Genomic DNA, 22,625 nt, shown 5'->3' with positions numbered 1-22,625 from the left:
ATATTCTAGCTTTAAGTTAGATTTAGTTTCAGCTCGTAGTCGGCAGCGAGGATAAAAAATTTGCTTTTAGTTATTAAGATACTTTAGAAAGTAAGCTACCAGATATAATTGGCGCCGTTAAACATTGAATTGTATTTGTGCCGTGTCAAATAAACTATATATGAAGAAAAAAAAAAGGTAAAATCGCCAAAAACCGCGAACAAAATGTCAAGTAATCATTGGTAGGTAATCTAACTTATTTTGATTTAGGGTTCATTTTTTATGATGTTTTTGGATTGGGAAACGCGATTTTCTCTAGTGGCAATTTATTTTTGCTTGGGCCATTTTTCAACAATTTCAAGCCTGATTTTGAATATCCTAATTTTGTGAAATTCTAATGCTTGTAAAGACTTGACAGACAACTGTGAAATCGTGATAAAAAGTTGAGGAGATTGTGTATGAGACCTGATCGCACGTTACGTCGTCAGCGTGTTTTTTTTTTTTTTTTTGCAACAGGTTAACCAACCAACCAACCAAGGTTTTCAAATAATTACTTACTTTACTTTAAAGGCGACAGACCGATCATCGATCCAATGCCGAATCCAGCATACGTCGCCATGTCCCGCGGTCTTGGGCTGCTATCCTCCAATCGCCCCTAACACCTATTTCGCGTGCATCCTCGTCGACAGCACACATCCAACGAGTGCGGGGTCTACTTCGAAGTCGTCGACCTCTATCGAGATTCCTGCTAAATATAGCCTTCGCTTGACGCTCATCCGGCATTCTCGCTACATGCCCAGCCCACTGAAGCCTGCCGTGTTTTATCCGCTTGACTATATCCGCCTTGACTATATAATTAGTCACTCAGAAATCAAAAGTGGAAAATCTCTCCCAATGCTTCTAAAACTCAAATGATAATTTTTCCGCATAAGCCTAGGGCTTCTTTCCTCAAGCCCAACAATAATCACGTTGTCAAGATGAATGGGGTTATTTTAAGTTGGTTTGACAAGGTTAAGTACTTGGGACTAATTTACGATAAAAAACTAATTTTCAAAGAGCACATTGAGAGTATACAAGCCAAGTGCATCAAATATACGAGATATTTATATCCTCTCATTAACAGATATTCTAAACTTTGTTTGAAGAAGAAACTTTTGATTTACAAACAAATTTTTAGACCAGCAATGCTTTATGCTGTACCGATCTGGTCAAGTTGCTGTTCAACAAGGAAGAAAACGCTCCAAAGGATTCAGAATAAAATTCTGAAAATGATTTTGAAGCGTCCTCCTTGGTTTGGTACACTCGAATTACATAGACTTACTGGTGTTGAACCATTAGAAGCTATGTCAAATAAAATTATTAACAATTTTCGACAAAAATCGTTGCAATCCTCAATTGCTACGATAAGCTCTCTTTATAGCCAATAAGTTAGCAATTAAGTTAGTTATAAATTTACTTCCCCTTTTCTGACAAGTAGGTTTAAATCCCTACGAATGATAAGTCCTAATTGCGAAAGCAAACAAATCGTAACAATTAAAATTACAAATTTCTAACAGTGTTGAGAAGTCACCATTTGTGATTGGACACACATACTCATTATTTACTAATATTTATCATAAATACTTAAGCTTCTAACAAATCCTCCTCTTAAAAAATAAAGTAACTCAGAAAAGGAGGGCTTTTGAATTCGCATGAAGTGTTTGAGGATGCTGGAACACAGCACCTGTTTACCTTAAAAAAAAGGATGGGTGAAATTGAATTCTGCTCGATGAATATATTAAGTAAAATTTTAAATTTTAATTAGAGACAAAACCATTAAGGGGTTCTTTTTTTTTTATCTGAAACAGAGTGGCGAAAACCTGGAAAATCATGGAACGCAAAGAAATTAATTTTTTGATCAAGGAATATCAGGGAAAACTGTAAAACAATAAGAGAAATTTTTTTAACTAAGACGCGATTCTGTTTCAAACGGATTTTTTTTTTTCAGTATAAGATGCTAAAATGGGGCATCTACTGCTAGGTTTCATATTCGATCGAATGCTTTTTTGGTGGGATTTCAGAGTTGCTAAAAACTATCAGGGAAATAAATGTTATGTTCCAGACTCTACATTTTGAGCATAAGAGTTAGCATCATAAAATCATGATTTTCCGCATTCTGGTGGACGCTTTCCTAATTTTCCAATCGATTACGACTAGAATGGAGAAAATTAATTCAAAACTGACTGAGTTATAATCGTTTCAAATTGGATAATTTTCGTGACGCCCCCTAAATATCAAGCCAGATTTGAAGCCAGAAACCTCAATAAAATTGTCGAAAGTTTGTTCAAATTTTTTTTCATTTGGTTGAAGATATTATAAATATTTGAATTAAACATGTTTTCCACAAAAACGTATACCAATAACGAGTCAATCGATCTCCGTAAACGAGTCTTAGGCTAAAATGAGAATATACAAACTATTCTGAATTCTAATCAAAAACCATTAGGGGCCATCCACATACCACGTGGACAGCTTTGGGGGGGGGGGGGGGGGTGGTATGTGTAATGTCCACGGTCCATACAAAAATTTTAAAATTTATATGAGCAATTGTCCACGGGGGGGAGGGGTCAAAATCGTTTAAAATCTGTCCACGTGGTATGTGGATGGCCCCTTATAACAAAAGTTTCTGGCCTCATTTGGCAAGTAAATTCATATTTTCACAACAAAAATCCATTAATTCCACTTCAGATGCTCATTAGCGGCTGGATGGTAATTATTCAAGTCTGTTAATATGAAACCACGAGCATAGGCCAAAGCCTTGCTGTCTGGCGAATTGATCCTTTCGTAATTCGTCAACCGGTGCCCGGTTGTTATTCTCTCTGGAGCAAGGCTTCCTTCCGACAGAGCGCTGCTCTTTTGCCGTAATGAATTAATTACTTCTACTAACGTCTGTTTTTTTTCTCTCTCTCCTTACAGTTCATTCCCCACCCCGGATCATCAAGCAGCCACCGACGGACGAGATGCTGTTCCAGGTGGCTCAGCCGGGCGAAAACGACAAGCCCTTCATCGTGGAATGCGAAGCGGAAGGCGAACCGACACCGAGGTAACTTTGCACAAAATCCCTTCCCTGGGTTGGGGCACACCCAAAAGCTGGGTCTATTCCATGGCTGCAGAATTTTGCATTTACCGAGCAGGGACGCGAAATTTTCGGTGCTTAAGTTCAAAGACCCCCTCGCGACACAGGCTTCACTCTGCACTCTAATTAAATATGATCCTTTGCCAGCTTAATAGTTCTTTCGCTGCTGCCTCTGCCTCGGCGTGTATCCGTTTCCGATCCGACCGACTTTTCGGGTTTTGAAGGGCGTGTAGGCAAATTTAATTTTCGTTTTATTGATCCCAGTGGCTTTCTCGGAGGAAGGTTGCGGCACGGTTTTTGCACGCATTATGCCGCCTCAGCGTGTCGCAGAAAACTGATCGAAATTTAATTTAATTAATATTGTACTACCAACGACGGCGCACCAGCAGTGTGGTTCCGGTTTTACGCGCGGTGGTAACCCCACCCCCTCTTCCCCACGTGTGATATATCTTGCTCTGAGAATGAAGTGCGACACACCAAAATCTGGGGCTTGTTATTGAAGGTTATGAATTGTTCATAATGCGGTTAACAATGTGTCGATTTGATTCAAGCGGGGGAGCGATGAAGGAGGGGTCTGTTGATGCGCAGATTAAATTACGTAGAATTGTGCATTACGACGTTGTTATATTCAGAATTCTAATGTTGTACAATATGTAACCAATTTGCGCAATCAAATAAAAATGACATAGAATAAAAGGAAAATCTCAGCTTTCAGCAGGATTTTGCATTCATTTCGGATATAGAGCCAGACGACGTTGTTCGAGCGTAAGCAATTCTGAAATAATTGAAAAAAAAAACTGTTTCATTTCCATTTGGCTTCACCGGGTGAATCGATCTGCAAACTGACTGGAGTGATGCTGCAAAAACTTGTCTGCCAGTCGAGCCAGTTAACTGGAAAGCATCATCACAGACGAACTGTCTGTCTGCCTGTCTGATGGTAGCCTCGCCGGCCAGCCTCGTTCCGATTCGTGGTTGCCTGGTTGCATGATGCTGTAATTTTCATCATTGCATCGCTCCCGGATGGAACCCTTTTACGTATTTCGAGAGCGCCCACTTGTCGGCCACCGAAGGATGAAAGTTACGGAGGAAAAACTATTTTCCATTGTTCTCCTGTTTACGGATGGCCGGCTCCGTCGGAAGAGTCGTGTCATAACCGGCGGCTGTCTGCTGCTCTCCAATCGTTTCCGGCGGTTTACCTGATCCGGATTTCATTAGCAGATGGTAATGTGCACTTTAATGATTACTGCGCTGTCTGTGGATTAAATTTGCTACTGAGGCGGGAAACTCATAAATTATTTTTCTATTTGTTGGGTGTAGAATGGCCCTGAGAACCTCTTACTGCGGCAGTTGGTAAACCGCATTAGGGTGTAGTGATTTTTATCAATGAAATTATGGTCGGGACATGCGACACAACAAAAACAACCTACTCTACCGATATTTCATGCGAAAAGAAGAACAATGGCTGTGTTGATTGGTGTTTATGACACTTGCAATCCGGACCCGAGCGGACTTGTGCCAGGTGTTGACGTTTTTCAACAGCCAGTGAACGAGGGTAACTTTTTTTGGGTATCGGTACTTTATTCTGCTAGGGTTGTTCATTTCAACAAAATTTACACTGCTCAGACTGTTTCGGAGTTAGCATCCCTGCGAGCGCTGCACAGTTGCACACCTGATTGCAGCCAGGTAGGACCGATGCCCAGCGAATATTAACATTCCACGCCATGTCTGCAACGAATTTCGAACCGACGGTCGGCCGGCCGGTTGTGAACGGCAACAAATTGCTTCCGGATTGGGCTCGATAAAGTAGAATGACGATATAGACAGGAGAGAAAATAATAATAAAAATACAACGATGGAAGCCAGCTGGTTCTCGCAAACGGAGCACAGGGAAATTCAGGCAATGAAAATGATGAATTAATGACGTCTGCAGTCGTATTTAGTGCTTTATCGGTCACATAGCATCATAAATCAATAGTTGCAGTATTTCCGTTTACAGCAATTTCGAATTTAGTTTTGACACATTATGAAACGTCGTCACGCTTTCCCCGTCTAAGTCCGAGTGAGGGTTCAAAATTAAATTGCATGCGTGGAATGGGCCGACGGTTGGCTGTGGCCATATGGGCTACGACGACTCCTCCCCTAGTACTTAGATGAATTATGCTCAGCGAGTCGAATTAATTCAACAGGATTAACAATTCACTTCGGTTGTGGGCTCTCGTGCTACAACCAGGCATGAGGCTAAATATTTACGATGGTACTAGTCATGCCATTAGCGAAGGGTACAAAACAATTCCCATTGTAGTCTGCTGGCGAAGGAACCACGCTCGACCGCGGCTGGCTGCTATCTATCAGCTTCAAAGTAGTGAAAGTTTCTATTGTTAATACTTCTTCTTGACTAGCTGGTAAGCGTTTTGCTAAAATTCGTAGAAGTATCAAATTGTGCACACACAGAGGAAAAAAACTTCCCCCGTCAGAATTTTGCCATCAGCCGGTCTACTTTCTCTGCCAGCCAGTTCTTAACGACGACGGTTTCACTCCGATCGATTGTTTACCCTCCGGCGGTCATCAATAACCACGGGTGGCGGCCCGACCTTGCCTGCCATTCCAACGGACGGACGGACACGGCAGGCGGTTGTTGTTTGCCATACACTTTCAACGGTTCTCGCTCGAAATGAGGGTAATTCGAGAACGAATAACGTTCCATTAGGATCAGCACAGTGCCGGGTGGTTATTTGGTTTTTAGTGGATGGAAAAAAGTGATTTCACAATATTATCTTTATTATGATCTCAACCGGTAGGTACCTGATACTGGTTCACTAGTACGGGTGTAAAACCAGTAAATGTGTTATGGAAATTATTATTAAACACATTACACACTTACAGGGCGTCCCGACTCTCTATTTGGAAGGATCATCCGAATCATCTTGGTCGTGTCTTTTTTCTCTTTTCCTGTGTGACTGTGTTGCATATAATACAACTGTTTTGTTTAGATTCCTGTTTCAGCTTGCTTTTAGTTTTTTTTTTCACTCAGTATGGATGATGAATATTTTTGTGTTGCTTGTAATACTAAAGAGTCTGATAGTGCTAAAGTCTTGACGTGCTTGTACTGCTTCTCGAGTATTCACTTCAAATGTAAAAAAATAGTGGGAAATGGCATTCGTCGTAAGAAAGAAGTAGATTACTTTTGCACACCTGATTGCTCCGCGATATATCAAAGAATTGTTATGATGCAGAATAGCAATAAAACTATGTTGTCTTCTTTCGCTGAGGAAATGAAAGCAACCATTTCAGCCTCGGTCACGAAGGAACTACAATCGATTTCTAATGACGGCAAGTTGATTACCACCACTATTGAAAAATCTCAAGAATTTTTATCCGCTAAATTTGATGAAATTGTTGTTGATTTCAAAGACCTTAAACTAGAAAATGGAAACTTAAAAACTGCAGTAGAGCGTTTAAACAGGTCACAAAGTGAAAACTTCTCTCAATTTCAATTGACTCGAAATTCGTTATTAACGGAAAGGCAACGAATATTACCATGCGGGATAAAGGTGTTAATATCGATGGAATTACTAAAAGAGCTTCGTGATTCTGAGGTACTACTCAATATCAAATTTGTCTGGGCCGGTAGGGGTGGCGTCGTGTTGATTAAAAAAGATGAAAATAGCAAGCCCGAATTTGTAAAAAATAGAGAGGATCTAAGTCGTGTGATGATTCATTACATGAATCCTGTACATACATTGGAACTTTCGACTGCTTCTGCCAATTCTCCTTCACCCAAACGTAGAAAGAATACACAATAAAACTATTCTTACCGATTATCGCTTTATACAGTTATCTTGGGAATTTACATGAATTAAAAATGGATTCTGTACCAGTTACTATTTTGAATAAATATCACGATAACTTGCACGATTTTAATACAAACTTCGATGCGGTAGGAGCAACCACGTTGAAAATTAATTAATGGAATGTAAGAGGAGTTAATGATTTCGAAAAATTTGATGAAATTGTATACTTTTTAAAAGAATGTAAGATGAATATTGATGTTATAGTTGTTGGAGAAACTTGGTTAAAGTTGGAGAATAGCTGGATTTTCAATATTCCAGGTTATCACGCATACCTTTCTTGTTGAGACAATTCTTCAGGAGGTTTGGCTGTGTTTGTAAAAACATCTTTAGAGAACAAATTGATTGATATAAAAACAATGAATGGTTTGCACCATATCCGCTTAGAAATTAAATTCAGTGGTCGTTTCTATAACATCATAGGCATTTACCGTCCTTTCTCGTTTGATTATAATGATTTCCAAAATATTTAAGAGGGATGGTTATCTGCTGCTACTCCTTCTAAACCTTGTTTCATAGTTGGCGATGTGAATGTTCCAATGAACCTACAAAATAATAACGTGGTTACCAGATACAAAAACTTGTTACATTGCTATGGCCATATATGTACTAATACGTTCCCAACTTGTCCAGTAACATCAAATATATTAGACCATTTCATCTGTCCGATCGATTTTGCTGCTAACTTTAAGAATAATACTATCTTCAGCGATATTAGTGACCACATTTCTATAGTCTCGTCCCTTGCTCTGGGCGACAAGAAAGGGCAACAAGAACTGAAAATAAATATTGTTGATCACTTAAGACTCCATGATCAATTCACAGTGTTCCTAAATGGTTTTGAAGTCACTGATGATATTGATACTTCTTAAGAAACAATTATTACAACATATAACAACTTGATAGCGGATTGTACTAGATCTTTCACTAAGACAGTTAAATTTAAGAGCGAGCTTTGTCCCTGGATGACCTATGGGCTTTGGAGATTAATACAAGTTGAAAATAATTATCTCGAAAACGTTAAACGCTCTCCTAATGATACTCATGCAAAGGAAATGCTCAAGCATGTCTCAAGTAAAGTTCAATCGCTTAAAAAACGTTGCAAAAACAATTTTATGAAAATATAATTTAAAGCTCAAGTCCTTCTAATGTATGGCAAAAGCTCAATGAAATCTTTGGTCGTTCTAAATCTTATGAACAATTCAAGCTGAAAATTGATGGCAGGAACCTAGACACAAATCATGAAGTTGTCGAAGCGTTCAATCCCTATTTCTCCACTATAGGGAATAATTTGGCCAGCAAAATTCCGAATAATAACTTTGACTATCTAAAATCTGTTAAATGCGTTAGAAATTTTATATTTTTGAGAACCGCTAGTGTTGGTGAAGTCTGTATTCTAATAAGCAGACTTGATAGTAAGAAGAGTAAAGGGCATGATAATATTCTCGTTGATTTGTTGAAAAGACACGTTAGCCGGTTTTCCGAGATTATTGCAAGACTATTTAATAAAATAATAGCAACCGGAAATTATCCGAATGTATAAAAAATTGCTAAAGTCTCACCTGTTTTTAATCTGATGATAGATGTGATCCTTCCAACTATCGACCAATTTCGACATTATCGGCCCTAAATAAAATTATAGAAAAAACTTTCAACCTGCCGTCTTGTGATTTTTTTGTCGGCTAATGATGTTATGTACAAATTTCAGTACGGCTTCCGGGAAGGCTGTGGTACATCGACTGCTATTACCGAACTTGTTGATGAATTGATCTGTGAAGTTGATCGAAGGAAAATCGTGGGTGGCTTATTCATCGATCTCAAGAAAGCTTTTGATACTCTAAGCCATGGTATACTGCTTAGGAAGCTTGATCGCTATGGGGTAAGAGGAGTTGCCAACGACTTAATCAAAAGTTACTTATCAAATCGACAACAATTTGTAATAATTGAAGGTGTGCGTAGTAGTTTACGCCCGATTGATATAGGAGTACCTCAAGGAAGCAATATCGGTCCTTTATTATTCTTAGTTTTTATCAACGACTTCGGAAACCTAAAGCTTCATGGAACATCAAAGCTTTTTGCAGATGATACAGCATTGTTTTATCCCAGTTCTTGTGTTCAAACGGTTGTTACTCACATGGAATCTGATTTATGCACTCTAATTGAATATTTTGATGGCAATTACCTCTCTCTGAACCTCACGAAAACTAAGTATATGATATTCCATTCGCTGCGCAAAAAAATTACTCAACATCCCGATCCATGTGTGAGAAATTTGTTCATCGAAAAAGTGTCTTCTCTCAAACATTTAGGGCTTCACTAGCTCTAGCTTCACTAAGATTCCTGTCTTTCATGGGGAACTCATCTTGGAAAAGTGTCTTGTAAAATTTCCACTCTATGTGGCCTTATGAAAAGGGTACGACGGTTTGTGCCTATTAAAGCATTATTAAACTTTTATTATGCGTGCATTCATTCTATTCTCCAATACCTAATTATTGTTTGGGGTCATGCTGCTAAATCAAAACTTAAAAAAATTCAAACACTTCAGAACAGGTGTGTAAAAGTAATTTTCAATTTGCCTCACTTTTACCCAACTGAATTACTCTACACAAATTTAAACCAGAGAATAATTCCTATTTTAGGATTACGTGATTCTCAAACAATTATTTTTGTCCACAATACATTACACAAACGAAATTTTCATCACAACATAACTTTCACAGCTAGGATTAACCGTCATAACACCAAAAATGCATCTGAACTCTTGAGAAGTAGAGCTAGCACGAACTTGAGTTCAACACGCATCCTGTGTTATGGTCCGTTAAAGTACAATTTGCTGCCTTACGAACTAAAACTAGTAACTAATACCATTCTGTTTAAACCAAACTGAAGCAACATTAAATAAGAAATGTAAACGAATATATATTTTTGTTGCGCCAACCTTTTTGTAAATGTAGGTTTTTCTGGCTCCTGCTGTTTTTTTCTTGCATCTTTAATTGTTAACTTGTTTAGTTTGTCCTTAAATATCATTGTAGCCGTAACGTTTATCACTACACCTTAAATTTTTGTGTTATAGTATGTGATTCCCTTCAAAAGAACTTAGTTCCACTGGGATATTACCTAGTTGTTTGCTCATAGTTAAATTCTCCGCGTATTGTTTTTCTTTTTGCTATTAGTCAGTGTCCACTACCAGGGGGCTCCTGTGTGAGCTCTTTGGTGTGGGGGTCAGTGGAGGGTATTAAAAAAAAAAAAAGAACCTCACCGAAACACTTTTTTACTTACACTGACCGATGCCTTGACAATCTTCGTCAACTGATAAACTGATTTTGTTGTCTTGCTTCCATCGCATGAAATAAAATGAGGTGCTTTGACAGTTCATTTCCATGCAAAAAGCGGGAAGGAAGAACTTTGAAAGGATTGTAGAAAAATAACGTTTATGGATGCTTTTTTTCACTTTCACTCAAGAATGTCAACAAATATCAACCCTGGTCCAGATACATATTCAAAAAATATGCAAAATTTCTTGATTTAGTAAATAAACAAAATTTTAAATTATTTTTCCTGAGAGGGTGCTACCAGCTTCTCAGCCGAGTTGGCACGATATGCGTCACGAGAAAAAGAAAATCCAACAGCAACGAAAAGAAAAAAAAAATAGCAGAATGTGGGAACAACTGGTACAAAAGGAATATGGAGTAACAAGAGCAAATTTCTATTGAATCGCTTGTAGATCGTCAAGTTGAAAAGTGACATAAAAAACAAGCAATAAACGCAAAAAATAGAAAAATGAATCAAAAATTAAAAAAAAGGTAAAAACTACTAAAGGTCGATACGACAGAAAAACAAAAAATGCAGCATAAAATGCTAATTATGCGAAAAAATCACACACTACTTAATCACAAAATAACATCCAGAATCCAAACAAACAATGCACACTGGGAAAAAACGGACACTGGGAAAAAAAAATTCCCACTAAATTAATGCCGCTGAGCTGGCTACCTGAAATATAGCATTTCTTATGTAAAATTGGTCAATAAATCGATTGGTGATGATTTCATCCTGAGCAGGGCACGGGAAAGGGTTTATTTCGCCCTTTTTCACCCTATATTTGCGTGCTTTTGGGTTTACTCTGTCGTAGCTACGATTGGCGCTGATTTTTGTTGTGCAAAAATTAACAAAATCCAAGAATACATTAGCGGAAGACTCAATAGAGATGGTTCCGTTTGGTTTCCGGCCCTAGAAATGGTATATTTCTCCCCGCTGCCCAGCTCACTGTTTAAAAGTGAGCTTATCATATGTGAAAAGTAATGGTTCATTTAGATCCAAGTCTTGTTAGTAGTAAAATTTACCACAATTCACTTTTTTCTTGTAATCTAAATAATAAAAATAAGTTGGGCTTCATAAATCACGATTTAACTCAAGAACTGATCAGCAGATCGGCGTGAAAATTTGTATTTAGGGGTTTTCGAGGCCAAGGAAGAAATATATCTGTGGCGGTTTGACACCCCTCCCTCCTTTGGAAAGGAGGGGTCCCATACAAATGAAACAGAAATTCCTATTTGCTTGATTAGTTCTCGAGTTAGGCAGAAATTTGTGTTTCATTTGTATGGTAGCCCTGTCTTCTAGAGGAGGGAGGTGCCCCAAACCAGCAGAATATTATTTTAAGATCCAAAAACTCCTACATTCAAATTTTCACGCCTATTCGCTGATCCGTTCTTGAGTTCAATCGTGGTTTACGGATTCCTCCCTATTATTATTTTTGGGTCCGTTTTTTCCTGGTGTGCAATGGTGTGATTTGAAAAGCACAAACGCCAACAAGTGAAAAATAAAAAGTTTCAGAATCTAGATATGAAAAGTGCTAGGAAAAGGTAAGACAATAGATTCCAACATTGACAAAAAGAGAAAGAAAAGAGAAAATTTTAAAAATAGAAACAAATGTTAAAAAACAACACATCGGAGTAACGGGAGCAATTGTAGCCGAATTAACTCAAAAAAAGCTGTAAACAAGCTTGAGAATGAGAAAAGCAAAATAAAATAAAAATAGAATAAAATAGGTATAACTAAAAACGCACAAGACGCAAATCGTTTACAAATAAATATTGGCAAATATAATATGATCACGTTCTTTAAGGATATTGCAAAAGATGATAAAAACCTGAGTTATTCCACCTAGCAGTGCAGAAACCTTTGTTAAACTAACTATTACTACATATAAACTTATTATGCCAGTCAACCATAAATCGTTCAAAATTAAACTTAAAAAATGGTTTTCCAGAGGATGAACCAAATACAATCATTGAATCAAACCTCGATGTGGTTTTCACGAATATTGTGAATGTTATCACTGGAGTCGTGGTTATATTTTTTCGACCCTAAACCATTTTTTATAGCTGTCTATGATAGGAACAACTTATAAATTTTTGACATAATCGAACTTGCAGAAACAATAAAGATAAAAATGATGCAAATTTCATTCTAGACCAACAAATATGTTTGTCAGTTCATTGCAACAGGGTCAGAATTCGTGAAACGGATCACTGAAAATCACGATGTCTAATTTTTTCAAATGAGTATTAAAAACTTCAAGAGTTTCATTCGGGAAGTTGATTTTTCAATTTTTATTGAATTTGAGTAAGTTTTCGAGTAGTTATTGTCATTTGAAATTTAGGTCAAAATTGTTTTTAAATAGACATAGCTTATAAAATATTTGATATCGAATTTGATGAAATTTTCACAGCAGATGCATCCTTAGTTGTAATTCACGAAAAAAAAAATTTTTGAAAAAAAATATTTTTCAATAGTAATTATTTAGTAGTAATTCTATGTTCTGGAGCACTGAAAATCTGAAAAAATCACAAGTATTTTTGAGGAAATTCCGAAACTTCGCTGAAAATTTCGCGGTGGTGTTATTTTTTTTATCAAAAGATATGGGCTTTCAAAGTTGGTGCCGCAACGCATTTTCAAGCGAGAAATGCTCCTAAACCCAGTTTTCTTCAGTTCCCATACCAAAAAGTGCACCAGAATGACTAAAAGTAATAGCACGGGCGATCTTACCCCGCTGATGCGTTCTGTACAGATGTTCCCTAACTACATTTTTCGTTATTTTTTTTTAGTAAAATGTGTAGGTAGGCTTGCGAGTTGTTAGGGGCATAGGGGTAACAGACTAAGCATATTTTGACTATTTTGCGAATAAAAATCATATCTATCGAACTAGTTTTATAGACCTTACAGATTTTTTGCATATAACTGAAACTGGGATTGTCAATAGTAGAACTGCTCACTCGCTTCTCGTTTGAAAATGTGTTGCTGCGCCAATTTTTAAAGCCCATATCTTTTGATGAAAAAAATAACACCACCGCGAAATTTTCAGGGAAGTTTCGAAATTTCGTCAAAAATACTTGGTTTTTTTTTCAGATTTTTCAGTGCCCCAGAACATAGATTTTCAACATATTGTTTAAAATAATTACTATTAAAAAAAAATTTTTTTTCCCCAAAAAAATATTTTCGTAAACTACAACTTAGGATGCATCTGTTGTGAAAATTTCATCAAATTCGATGCAATATTTTTTAAGCTATGTCTATTTTAAAACAATTTTGACCTCAATCTCAAATGACGATAACAACTTGAAAACTTACTCAAATTCAATAAAAATTGAAAAATCAACTTCCCGAGTGAAACTCTTGAAGTTTTCAATACTTAGGCGACATCCGTGAATTACGTAACGCAAAAATCCGATTTTTGGACCCCCACCCCCATATTTAACGAAACGTAACGCTAACACCTACCCCCCCATTAAAATTACGTAACGCTGCAGAAGGATTTCCTTGATAAAGATGCTCGTTTTTGAAGAGTCTTTTCAGGGATTTTTCGTTACGTAACGCTGAACTCACCTCCCCCTCTCCCCTGTGTAACAAAGCGTAACGCGCAAGGATACCCCCTCTCCCCACTATGAGCGTTACGTAATTTATGGATGCCGCCTTATTTGAAAAAATTAGACATCGCGATTTTTAGTGATCCGTTTCACGAATTCTGACCCAATATCATTGATATAATTTCCTATATTCCAAGCTTAAATACCACAATGACTTCGTTTTAAAAAATCGCAAAATCTAGAAAAGAACATAATGATTGTAGATTGTGAAGTAGCATCGAATATTTTCTACGAATTGCAGCAGAGTTCTACAAACTTGCTCTCAAGAAATTATAGTTCAGAATTATACAGGAACGCGTTAAATGCTTTGTTACCATACAAAAGTTTCTTGAATCATACGTGTGATTATTTCAAGAAATCAACAAAAATCTTGTTAAATCTGTGAAGATCAAATGCTAGAAGATTTCATTGAAATTCATATAACTGCTGTTGAAAGTTGTCAGTTTAATTATATTTCAAATGCATCATTTGAAAGAAGACAACGCACGCAACAGTTTATTACGCTGTTACGTGTTGCATATTGCAGGTGTGCGGCTGGAGGTCAGCAAAATTCTGTTCGTGTCGGCTGGTGGTAGACATGAAAATAGAGTTTGAAATATGGCTGTAAAGTTGAATAACCATCTTTTATAAATTTTTAGCAGAACACACTGAATTTTTTATTGAAATCGGATTAGTGCACAGTGTTATCGCTTTATCTGCGTTTTTGTAGCAGATTCAGTGCTGATAAAAGACATTTTCCCCAGCAAAATTCTTCGAAAATTACAGCCAATCATTTTCAATTTTCACTTCCAATGATCGCAGCACTCATTCAGATACATTAGATTTTCGTCCTAGTAACGTGCTGTTATACTCAGATGAAGTAGATCGCGCGCATCGTTCACGGTTACGGAATAAAATTTGACGACAAATCTAATCAAATGATCTTCACTTCAAAGCGAAAAAGAAAAACAAACAGTCCACTCAACCAAAATGAACCTCACCGAAACACTTTTTCACTGACACTGACCGATGCCTTGACAATCTTCGTTAACTGATAAACTGATTTTGTTGTCTTGCTTCCATCGCATGAAATAAAATGAGGTGCTTTGACAGTTCACTTCCATGCAAAAAGCGGGAAGAGAGAACTCTGAAAGGATTGTAAAAATATAACGTTTATGGATGCTTTTTTTTTTCACTTTCACTCAAGTAAGGCTGTGCGAGATTTCGAATGATTTCGTATAATTTCGCAAAACTCGAGATTTCCCGAAATTTCGCGAAATTTCGGTTTCGCGAAATTGCCGAAAAATTTCGTTGAATTTCGCTAAATTCCGCCTAAAATTTCGCGAAATTAAACTTCCAATTTCGACGGTTACGAAATTTCGCGAAATTTCGGACCAAATTCCCGACGCACATTATTACATTATTTTGGTTTGTGCTCATTGCGACTATAAATTAAATTGAATATGTCTCAACAGATATCTGGTATGCTAAGTCAGACATAGAAGAATAAACTCTCAGCCGGTAATTTTTGTTTTTAAAGACAAAACCGTAACATCATGCGGGAAGTATTTTTTTTTTTTCACGCAGAGCATAAAATTCATGTCATCACTGAAGTCATATTCGAGGAATATGAAGCCGTTCAAATGCGCTACAAGGTATCTAGTAATTTGTTTGTAGGAATAAATTTTAAGCATCTTTTACGTACATCAAAATGTGGTTATATTTGCAGCGCACAAGGTTAAAGAGGTCACTTTTTGTCTTTCGTTTAGGAGGGCATAGCAATTTCTGTCAAAACTAAAGCTCTGAAGCTCTATCTTACAGGCCAAATGTTCTATGCTACTCGACTTGTGAAAAATTTCAAGCGTTTTTTCGGATTTCTCTGTGTTAGAGGACTCCTCTTCGCACACCGTAGTGTATTTAAATGTGTTTTTTTTTTTCAGATAGTTCATTGCTATCACAAGGCTTACCAGATATCATGTCTTATAGTGTGCAGACAGAGTGATCGATGTGTTAAGCAGAAAAAGTTGTGTTCTCAAAAGACCACGAAAAATCACGCGGGGGGTGTGGGGGTTAACGAATAGACCACGTAGTCTTTTTTCTGACTTATAATTTATTGTTGCTACTAAGTCAAGACGAAGCTTTCGCAATTTTTTATTTGACACGACTTTTTTTTTTTATTCTCGCTTATTTTCCGTCGGTCTAGTTCCGCCACTGTTGTGGCCAATCACCGACGCCCGGGGAGGCGACTCCACACCCAGGACCCTAACTCACGACCCGTTTTTATTAACGGACCGGCGCCAACGGCTTTACTTCCTCATGCGATGGAAGGCGTGATCCCAGAGATTTTTCGCCTCAGAAAATTTTCCGGTGTCGGCTAGGATTGAATCTAGACCAGTTGGGTTGGTTGTGAGTGGATCACGCCACCTCACAACCATCGACACCTATGTCGGCGGTGGGATTCGAACCCAGGCGTCGAGCGTGGTTGGCGGAGACGTTACCAACCACACTAGGCCCCCGCTTATTTGACACGACTTGATAATTAAAAAGTGTCACGGAAAGTTTGAGAGTTGTCAGCAATTAACTGTAATCAAATTTTTGAAACATATTTCAAATTTATCCGAATTTTTTTTTTTTTTGTTTTAAACAGGCTTTGCCTTATATGGCATTTACTTCTTTAGAATAATAGTTCTATTTTGCAATGCATCGGGATTGATGACATTTTTTCTGGAAGTATATTTCAATTCTCAACGACCGGTAAAAAAAATCAACGTGTTGGTCTTAAAAACAATATATAAGACCTGGATGTTCGTAAACTGAAGGAAGAAAGAAATATGTTTATATTTTGTTCGACATTCAAAAACTTTGTTATTTATTAAAAAAACTAAGTTACAAATCCGATACCTGAAAATCACTAAAAGTAAGGTTTCACTTATTATCAACTAATTATTTTTCTAGATGATTCCTAGATGTGTATACAATTTACCATAACTATAAGCGAAAAATTTATCGTAGATGATCAAACTGCTTAAACAAATTTTATTTATTTTGATACTCAACAACAAATTAAAAATCATTTCGAATATGCTCAACAGAATAGTTAATTTTAAATTACTTTCAGGTAAGGAAATTATTATTTTTTTTAAAGACAATGAAATATTATTAAAAATTGAACAACCATTATCTATTTGTTATTTTGGTTTTGAGAAAATGATATTACTGAAAATTCTATTTACAATTTGCGAAATAACTTATAATCAGTTTTCTTAAACCTTCATTTTTTTATAAATTTAAAGTATGGAAAACATAAAATTTAAAGTATGAAAAACATGTATTGTACATATATTTGCAGAATAAGATCCAAAACAAAAGACCACGGGGGAGTAGGAGGGTATAAAAGGGATCAAAATATGACCACCTAGTTTAGGAATGGTCCCAAATGCATTTTATTATTTTTGGTGTCGCAGAAACTCACAGGGCATATTTTTTTGGGACAAAATTTTTTTCTACAACCATACAAACAAACCGATTTAGCTGAAAAAATAATTTATTCTCCAATTGGGCACTCTGTGGGTAGTTAAAATATTTTTATAATCGAAACAGTTGGTTCGATTGGCATAGTGCCTTTGGCAAAGTTGTAGATAAAAATATTGTCCTTCCAAAAATAAACATGTTGTATTTTTTTTTTTTTGAAATCAAATAACTTTTTTTTTATTTCTTCATCGCTTCGGTAATTTTATTGTAATTTTTATATAAAAATAAAGATTTTTGAAAATTAGCTTTTTTATATTAATTTTAATGTTTCTTTTACATTAAAAAAAATGAAATGAGTTTTTTTATCGGAAAGATAAAATTACTATCTAAAACTTTTCCAGAGACGTCACACTGATCAAAAAACTTTTGACTCTGAAAATATTTATAATCACAATAATCCTCCCAAAATAGCATTTTAATTAGCTTCTCATCCTATAGAAACGTTTATGCAAAGTTTAAGCCAAATCTAAAATGACAAAAAATATTGAAACTGGGACATTTACAGAAAAGTTAACTCAAATTTTGTTTTCCTCGAATTGATAAAGATGTCACTTAATCTAATCTGACTAAACGGTGTTAAAAAAAATTCAATAACACTGGTCGACAAAAGCGAAATAAAGTTGTCCTAAAGCTCAAAATTGTTGCCCTCCAAAGGTTTTACAGCTTTTTAACCATTCCTCTGAATTTTGCTGCTTTTAGAGAATGCAAAAATGCATCAGAAGGCCGCCGAGGAATTGCTTATCGGATTCGTCGCTTTTACGTTTGCATAGGGAAAAACTCTTTGGAAAAGTTATCTTTGCTAGGGACACCAAAACTCACAGGAATGGTTGTAAACCTACCTACCATCTCTTATGTTTTCCAGTTCGAGCTCTAGGACATAACTTGGATTTTGAATGATGAAAGTGCTATGAAAGAAGGATTACTATTTCAAACATAGTTGCATTCAAACCAAAAGAATCAGTTCAGAAATAAGATTATTTAGTCCCTAGATAAGTAATGTCGCTGGCGTCGCTGGATTTTTACAGGTTATGTATAGAGCTGATTTGCTTGGGGACGTAACGTCAAACGTCGTTGCACTGAACGGAATCGTCGAGTCCTTATTAGAGAATTTATTATTCAGAAGTATCAGACGGATGAAATTAAAAAAGTCATATGAAATACTCCATGCACTAATAATTCACTAATAATTTATATTTTCAGTGATAGTTGTCGATAATTTACAGCATGAATTCAAGCGCATATGTGAAAGAAAATCATCCATGTTCCCGGCGGGTGATGCCGTATGGCTCCGCCGGGAATGGGTTAGGGAATTCATATACAAACATGAACTGTTTAACGATTCAGTTTCACACCGTTTCACTTTCGATGTGCTCATCCAGCAAGCAAAGGATGATAATCAGTTCTTAAATGATAAACAATCGTTAAAAGCTAAAGTCAAGCAATGATAACACATTTATGTGCAAGCAATTTGATTCAGTGTAGTCTGCTTTTTCTTTTGGCAGTTTTTGCCCATAACAAGGCTCAAAATAGAGGTAAGTCTACTAGATCATGATTCTCAAAGCAGTTTTCAAGTCGAAACGCGACAAATCGACTCTAGTGCTTGGGATCTTTTGTGCAACATGATTTGCCTCGAATACAATGGGCACACTAGCGACATGACTTATCTAGGGACTAAATAATCTTATGTTCAGAAGTTTATTAAATTATTATTTACAAAGACATTTCGAGTTTGACCTTTATATCATTTGTATCTATCGCGTTACTATTACCTGCAATATAATCTGTGTAAATGAATGTATCAAGATTTTAGTTTCAAAATTTTTGATTTTCTCGTCATTGTCGGTTTATCGATATCTGAATACCTACGTTACTCTTCGTCGACCAGGTAAGCACTTTGCGATCAGCTGCTGAAGGGTACTTCGTTAGCCTTCGCTCCAACGTTACAAATCATTGTAATGCTATGTTTCAGAAACATTTATTTTATTTTTCGAAATTTCGCGAAATTTCGCGAAATTTAGAGACCAATTTCGTTTCGTCTCGAGAACTCGAAATCCACCTTGATTTCGTTTCGACTAATTTGGCGAAACCGAAATTAAGGGTTAATTTCGTTTCGTTTCGTTTCGACACCAGAAAAGCCGGTTTCGCACACCCCTACACTCAAGAGTGTCAACAAATATCAACCCTGAGCAGATTATACCCCAGTTGCAATTAGATAAAAACATCCTGATGATGTCGGGCTCGATTATCCGGAGTATCGAAAAAAAGTTCACTGCGGATAATCGAATCACAAAAAAATCACTCAAATTCGCAATCAACGAACCTAAAACAATTATGCTCTTTCATTATTTTACTTGTATGGGGCAGTGGCGTAGCCAGAAATTATTTCCATGGGTAAAAGTGCTGAAGTTTTGCGAAGAAAAAAAATTAACTGGCCATTTATTGATTTCTCTTTTCTCGGACATGTCCCAAACATGTCGAAAGGGACAGAAATGGTAATGAATATCCCAAAAGAGATAGAAATGGTAAAATTTTAAAATAAAAATTAGAAACAGAAATAAAATTCCGGATAATCGAATCGTAATCGAAAACGGGATTGAAAAAACAGTGTTCTGACGCGCTCACATTACTCACTCTCAACACGGGTTGGGTTCTAGTAGATATATGAGTGCGGGAGAATATTGAAGAGTACGGAGCTTGTGCCTCAATAGAAGAGAGCAACGTAAAACATTAAGTGTTTTCTTGCTTTGTATAGTGATACCGCTTACCGTACAACGCACATGCTGTTTGAATAAACCGTAGCGTAGTTCAGTCTATGGTCAATTCGAGAACAACATTAGAATTGTTGTTAATCGCATGACATAAACAGTGAGGTGCCAATGGAAATCGACTTTCCGAATTTTGTTTAACGGTAGGTATCAAAAGTTTTGTCTTCTAGAGAAAAGTCCTCATAAGAATTCCAGCTCCATCGTGCAGTAGCCTTCTTTCCAGAACCAGGTATAGTCACAAAACTCCATTCACTCAGGCAGACATTCTAAGCAGCCTTCTGTTGCGTAGTCTGAAATAATATATTTTCTCGATATTCCTTCACCGGAATAAAGTTCTGGTACTAGGCACCTTGTTTCACGGGAGCAACAATGACTGCCGCATGGCAGTAAAATGAGAAGGCGATAAAAAAAGAGTAGTGATAAAATTTGCTTTTTAGGTTACAGAAACAAGGCCAAGAATTGGAAAACTAGAAAATGATATGGTGGAAATCGAAAAAGAGAATAGTTTCTCACCGTGGAACCCCGGTTAGGAAGGTTAGGTTAAAGTAATTTTTTTTCGAATAAAATCATTCTGGCTACACTGCCCCTGTTTACATAGTTGACGTAACAACCAACACCATCATTGCGAGAAAAACGCATTTTTGTTATTTTAACCCAAATCATTATATTGAGATACAATTTCAACAAAATAGTCTGTCAATTTTATGAAGATTGATGTTTGAATAAAGGCCCCATGGATTATACGAGTTTGCCCGTAGTAATTGATCCCGAAAAACCGCTACGCCAGTTTATACGAATAAACATGCATTTTTCTCGCAGATTGTTCGCATAGCTTGGCGTAAAAACTTAAATACTTCCTACTCTGCCTCGCAGTTGAATCAGTTTTATCAATCGTGTTTCGGTCAAACGTCAGTTATTGCCCATCGGCAGTTTCAATTAGATAAACATGCACAAACACATGCCCAAAGACTTACATTTACGCTAAGATGGGTAACCGTTATATGGAAAAATGCAAACTTGACAGCACAGAGCCAGGACAAACTTTTTTTTTGTTAAATTTAGGCCCCCAGACAATGCTGAACCTGCCGGATATGGATTACTCCTGCCTCTTATTGGCGCATGACATATGCATGTACATACATTTGTGTCAAAATCAGTATAGGAAAACTTTTTCGCATGTTTCTTCCTAGAAAGCTATCGATCAATCCACTTCCGGTAGTGTCAGGATTGTTTGAGGCCCCAAATAGAACCATAAAAACGTTCTGGCAAATCGATTAAGTTTACCTACCGTAATATACACACACGTTTTAATTATTTTATCTGATGCAAATATCTACTAGTAGGGGGAAAGGACACGGTTACTTTAGACCTTCCTGAGACTGAGTGTTTTGTAAAAATATTAATATACAATACAAGAATTCAATCCCCTTTTCCCCTTTCCATGGAATATTTGTCGAATTAAACAAGTTAACTTATTTAGACAAACAGATAGTAGTTAGACAGTCGAATAAAACGACTTAACATAGACAATCACACCATGTATGGAGTGACGCCAGTTATGCAACCAGTTGGCCGTTACGCCAAAACGTTTTTCCAATATTTCTCAAAAGTTTCAGAACAAAATAGTTTTTTTTTTCGTTTGCAGTGTATGTATCTTAGGGAAAGGAAGCTGAATCAACGAAAAAGTGCATTTTGGTAATTTTGGCTCTTACGTCAACTATGTAAACAGGGGCAGTACAGACTTTATTCCGAGCGGTCATCGTTTTCCCCGCGGGAACTTATGTAGTACAAGTCTCTTCATCAATTCAAAGGTCTAGAAAATTAACATGTCCTTTGTAATCGAAATTTCGGAGCTTGTGCCTCAAGTCGTCGAAGTTTCACTTTTTCGGCTGATTAAAAAAAGCATGAAATTTTCCCCCTTGGCTACGCCACTGCATTTTATTATTGTTTATCTTACTTTTCTACAGGTTATTTCATTACAGGGTGGCGAAAACCTGGAAAAATCAGGGAATTCATTTTTCGATCAGGAAAATCAGAGAATATATCGTCCTCGAACGAGAAAGAGAGATACTGTGCCCTTTACACTGTCTTTCAAATTTGTGAAATCCTGACACCATTAGTCTCGCATTCTCCTTACAAATCAGTACTAATTTTACGCAGGTGCACAAATTTTAAATCAACGTGCCTTATTACCTTTGCTTTTAAATAGAAAACTATTATTATTTAGTGGCGCTGAAACTTGATATTCCACGCAACATTGTAGTCTGGATAGAATATCTTAAATACAAGCGTGTTTGCCTACCAAGCATCGTCATGTGGGACGATAATGTTCCGCAAAGAAGGTCGCTGGCACTGCTGTGAAGGTACATGTCAGCTTATGTTTTTTTTTTTTTCACATTTCTAAGTTTATGCCGTCATCGTTTCTCGTGTTGCCCACAGTCGGGGGAGGGAAACCAATTCCGGACTCGACCGACAAGTGACG

The 22,625-nt window shown here is 36.8% G+C and overlaps 1 protein-coding gene across 7 annotated transcripts in view; it reads left to right on the top strand.

The window, feature by feature from the left end:
- Positions 1-22,625, top strand: part of LOC129718131 (neuroglian) — a 99,875-nt gene that overhangs the window by 39,705 nt on the left and 37,545 nt on the right. For all 7 annotated transcript variants that reach the window (XM_055668573.1, XM_055668589.1, XM_055668564.1 and 4 more), the window contains exon 4: positions 2,935-3,061. In XM_055668573.1, the coding sequence (XP_055524548.1) occupies positions 2,935-3,061 (127 nt within the window). The remainder of the gene's footprint in view (positions 1-2,934; positions 3,062-22,625) is intronic.

This window comes from Wyeomyia smithii, chromosome 1 (genome assembly GCF_029784165.1).
Source record: "Wyeomyia smithii strain HCP4-BCI-WySm-NY-G18 chromosome 1, ASM2978416v1, whole genome shotgun sequence".
Taxonomy (NCBI): domain Eukaryota; kingdom Metazoa; phylum Arthropoda; class Insecta; order Diptera; family Culicidae; genus Wyeomyia; species Wyeomyia smithii.
Note: the sequence above shows the minus strand (reverse complement) of the source record. Positions and strands in the feature narration are given on the sequence as shown.